Source organism: Branchiostoma floridae, chromosome 15 (genome assembly GCF_000003815.2).
Source record: "Branchiostoma floridae strain S238N-H82 chromosome 15, Bfl_VNyyK, whole genome shotgun sequence".
Classification (NCBI taxonomy): Eukaryota; Metazoa; Chordata; class Leptocardii; order Amphioxiformes; family Branchiostomatidae; genus Branchiostoma; species Branchiostoma floridae.
The window spans coordinates 19,212,134-19,217,139 of NC_049993.1; the positions used below are offsets into that span (position 1 = coordinate 19,212,134).

The 5,006-nt window shown below is 41.6% G+C and overlaps 1 protein-coding gene across 2 annotated transcripts in view; it reads right to left on the reverse strand.

Moving 5' to 3' along the window:
* Positions 1-911: 911 nt before the first annotated feature.
* LOC118431291 (cytochrome b-c1 complex subunit 6, mitochondrial-like) overlaps positions 912-5,006 on the reverse strand; it is a 5,150-nt gene continuing 1,055 nt past the window's right edge. The window contains exons 2-4 of one of the 2 annotated variants that reach the window (XM_035842407.1): positions 4,644-4,694; positions 3,295-3,459; positions 912-1,500 (exon numbers count right to left, since the gene is read on the reverse strand). In XM_035842407.1, coding sequence (XP_035698300.1) covers positions 1,468-1,500; positions 3,295-3,459; positions 4,644-4,694 — 249 coding nt within the window. In that variant the 3' untranslated portion in view covers positions 912-1,467. The other variant, XM_035842408.1, reaches the window with a different exon arrangement.

The window sequence follows — 5,006 nt, forward strand, 5'->3', positions numbered from 1 at the left end:
CCCGGTAAAAGTCGGATGGTGCCCAGGCTACTGAATAACTACCTACCTGCAAGGATTCTTCCATAGCATAAAAAATGTCTGAATTTATCCACAAACTGTTGAATTGTCATAAAACGCATATCACCATATCGTATTTTACAGGCCTGGCCCTGATATTTTTCTACTTTGCGCGTTTTAAGCCGCTACACCTCTTAAGGCGCTAGATCTTAAGGGACTGAGACACTTGGAAACCCTGCATTGATCACACATCGCTCAATATAGATTTGCGCAACGGAACCACCATCTTCTGAACAGTGCAATAATTGTTTTCTCCTTTGAACTATCGAATTTGACGAGGCAGTATAGGATTTCAACAGCCCAGCGGTGGAAAACGTAGCCTTACCGATACGAGCAACAAGTCGTATGCGGCCAGGCGGGGCCGCCTTGCAAGCGCACAGGTAAAATATTACAGGTGTTCTCGTTAAGCTTTCTCACTCCTCCTTACCTTAACTCTGGGTAGTCGAGTGTCTTGAAAGTAGACAAAGTCTTGAAGCCACCTGACGACGTCTTGAAGTGTTAAGGACAACTTTTGTAGAGCCGGTTGTGCGTCTGCCGTTTCTCTCCGCAGCTCTGGTGTTTTACGCGAAATTACCGCAAAACGTTACAAGCTTACCTAAAGCGACTGTCGTAATTACAGTTGCCGTCGTAAGGCAAACTATCGTAAAATTTTGAACATGTCACGTTTTCAATATTCCTCAAAAAGGAAGAAAACTACTTGCTCTTTCAGCATTGGCATCCACTACCAAGTGTTCTGCAATTTTTATTCTACTGAGGTGATTAAAAATAAGTAACACTATTATTGCTATGATCCATCTGTACTTCACAAGCATGTATAGCAGTAAAAGCCAGTGAGGAGCAACGACCAACAAAGATTTACATGGGAAACAACTTTAATATCAACATGAGAGGACACTGGTCAGAGTAGGACATACATGCAGTAGTATGTGCTGCTTAAAGTTCAAGTTGCAGCTTTTAATCATAATGTCAGGAAAGTAAAATAAAGTAGTATCTACTTTAACAGCGGAGCTGTAACAGGTTACTGTAGTACATTGGAAGATGCTTGTGATGGACAAGTTTTCATTGCTGTTGTCAACTTGTACATAAGACTACCATTACTAAAATGAAGACCGTCCATGGCAACTGTCTCCATGGCAACTGTCTCCATGACAACTGTCTCCATAGCAACTGTCACCATGACAACTGTCTCCATAGTAACAGTAGCAGATCTATGCAGTCTGCATTATTACTTGAACTAGTCTGACATCACCTAGATGGAACTGCAAACAGACAAATACTGATTTCTACAGTTACAGTGTTGAGAACTATTCTACGATAAACTATTTTTCTCTATATTTTTTTCTCCACTCCAACACCATTGTTTGGAAACAGCAAGCCTTGTGTGCAGGAGTGCAGCAGAGAGGAGTGTTCTTATTTCATGGTCGGCCACAACTTGCCCACTAGCTGCAGGGGAAGCAGAACAGGAAGCAAAGCAAAGGTTACACCAAGAGCAAAGCAAGCAGCATAACAACAAAAACAAGCACATGGTATTTGTAGCAAGGCTGTCTCTAGGTAGCGTCCGTTGCTTATTGGGACAGAAAAAATGTCTTCCCATCTCAGCTTCATGAAAATTAAACAAAAAATGAACAACATTTTCTTCCAAATAATGAGTGGGATAGAAGAAAACTTGAATTTGGAGACAGCCAAGGTTTGTAGGTATGGTGTCCACTATTAAGTATTATGGCATTTTGGACAAAAAGACTCAAAAGACCATTTTTCTGTCCATCAAAGCTGGAAAAACAAAAGCCTGCTACTTTGCAAGCAGACATAAAATGCTGCAAAGAAAAGCACAGGTTATGCATAGATGTAGCACCCTATAACTTCTCAGAGTTAAAAAAAGTTAAGATGTTCACAAAGCCTCTCCTACAACCAGTGTCAACATAGGTCTAAATTTTACTGCTGCCTGCTCTATACAATGGTCTTCCATAGGGTCTCCGCAAGCTGTGGGGAGAAGACGAGAAATGGTTAAAACAGTTACTGGAGTTTACAATCATTTAGATACAGAGGGCACACTAAGAACAAGGCAATATCAGATAATTCTTAGACGATGGCACAGTAAATGAGAGGGACATAGTACCAGTATACACATTTTTGTACACACGTTTTTTTGCCGGTGCATAGCACCGGCTTTGAATCAACAGAAGTGGTTTGTTCAACCGTTCGTTTGGATGCATGGATGGATGCATGGATCGGTCAATTTAACCAAACCCTTCTAATAGCCCTTCTATACACCTGATTGCGTAATTGAGTCAGCGTGGCCGACCGGTCTAAGGTGCTGGGTGCAGATAGCTTCTGCAGCCGTGGATCGTGGGTTCGAACCCCACTTATTAAAATTTGTTTTTCTTAGTTAGACAAATGTCATGTAATGTTTTTTTAATAGAAAACAGACCAATTCAGTGATTCGATGTTTAAAAACTCTTTTTTCATGTGATTTTGTTTAACATCCAGGCTTTTCCCAAAATACGCAACGGCCAGCTTTTTTCAGAAGATTTCTTGTTTAAAATGAGAGGGACATCAGAAATAAGCTGTAGAATGGTAAGGTTAGTTCCTTCATGATGCAACATTGCACAAATATCTAAATACAGCAGTGCCCAGTCAAACATTATGTGAACAGCTCCAATTTTTAAACTAGGATATGCCAGCACTTTCAAATTCTACCTTAGGTTTACCCCCCCCCCCCAACAACATTTGAGGGAAAACGGAGCTATACGTAGGAACTACAGTAAACTACAAAGAAATCTACACTCACTATACTGTATACTGTACAGGGCTCGAAATACCACCTGCATATGCAGGTTAGTGCAGGTAAAATTGGAGCTGTGCAGGTATTTCTGGTGTCTACCTGCACCTAACCTGCACTGGTTCATGTACTGGGTTTTATACATAAATGTCCTATGATGTAGGTGTATACAATGTATGGATTGTTACTAGCTGCATTAACTGTTACCACCATAAAGTATAAAAGAAAAAAAAATAGGAATGGTTCCTGAACAATTTTAGTATGATCAATACTTCCTAAATTCAGAGTGGTGCAGGTAAAATTAGTCTGGTGCAGGTAATTTTCAATGTTACCTGCACCAGTGCAGGTATGCAGAAAAGAGTATTTCGAGCCCTGAACTAGAAGTACACTGTAGAAACCAAGACTTACACAGTGATCGGCGCACAACTATACCGTACACTGTAGAAACCAAGACTTACACAGTGATCGGCGCAGTGTAGAAAGTCGAGCAGTTCCTCCGTGCAGTGTTCGTCGGGCTCGCCGTTCCCGCTGCTGACCCGGTCCTCACACTCCATAAACCTGGACTTGTACTGCGAGCAGTGGTGGCTGTTCTGGCACTCCTCTTTGATGGTGTCCATCGGGTCCTGGGGAAAAACACAAAGTCAAGTTTCTCCTATTTCTAATCTTCAAGCAGATTCCAGGTGCCGTAAGATACTGTAAATGCACAAACTTTTGTGGTGGTTTAATGTTCGCGATTTTAGCGGTGGCTGATTTACCGCAAACTTAAACCACCACAAACATTTTTCGATGGCAGTTAGAGACTACAGTGCATGGTGCAACCGCGAACTTAAAACCACTGCGAAAAGTTTTATTTCCAGCTACCGCGAAATCAAATACCCGCGAACTTAAATGCATTTACAATAGCATCAAAGCTGGCCAAGGAGTATAGCCAGCCAAAGGGAGTCCGCCGGCTATACTTCTTGGCCAGCTTTGATACTATCTTATGCTACCTAGAATCTGCTTGGAGATTACCTATTTCTAGGTCAGTGTGTTCAGTTTGAGAACATTTTTCCCTTTAGGGCAATGGATTATGTCCACAAAATGATATAAGTTTCAATTTTAACAGCCTTCCCTAATTTTACTCATGGGTACTAGGGCTAGACTGAAAAGCTATTTTCTATTTTCTGGTTTGTGAACGTTTGACATACTTTTCAAGGGGCAGGTCAGGGTTGGACAAGTTTTCAAAATTTCACTTGTCCTATCGGACAAGTACACAAAAAATCCACTTGCCCGAACCAACTTTTCACTTGCCTGGAATTCAAATGACATTTTTTCTGTGTATTTTGCACTTCCAAAAATGGAAGTCTTTATCATTGACTACTTTTCTGTGTTCACCAATGCTCGACACCATGACTATGAAAAGTTACAGTATATCAAGATCTCACCCATGGAAAAATCTTACTTGCCCGATCGGGCAAGTGGGGTTGGACATGCACTTGCCCGAACAACATTTTCACTTGCCCGGGACAATCGGGCTAGTGGACTTGTCCAACTCTGCAGGTTATGAGCAGAAAATACCATGTCATGTTTAAAACATTGCAGTGGGGAGTAGGGGCAGGCTTGCTAGATAGGAAGGCATCTACTGACAAAGCCATCTCTACACTTATTTGGGAAGCTTTCTAAAGATCACAACATTTTCTGGACACCATATTTCCTGACATGCACCCTTCTTTAGAAAGATGTGGCATTACAATCCCCCTGCGAACATCTGCTTAGAGTTAGAGATAACTGGCCCACACTAGAGATGAAGTTTGGTGTGAACTCTGACCTCCAGGTCTTCCTCATCTTCTTCTTCCTCCTCCTCCTCCTCTGGAGGATCCTGGGATAGATGGAGAAGAGAACAAGCTTGTTACAAATACTGTACAATGCAAAATACCTCTGTATCTGTACTGTTCTGTTGGTATAACCTGCTTTTGCTACATAAACATTTGACACTATAAGTTATCGGCGTATAAGTATAAAAGGTCCACAAACAATACACACATAAACATGATTAAGTGTTTGTGGTCCCAACTTGCATATGTTCATCACACACAACAGGGTTATAACTTATAGATAGTGCATTTTAGCATAATGGTCATCAGCACCCATCACCCTGTAATAGTGTGTGTGTGGGGGGGGGGGGGGGGGG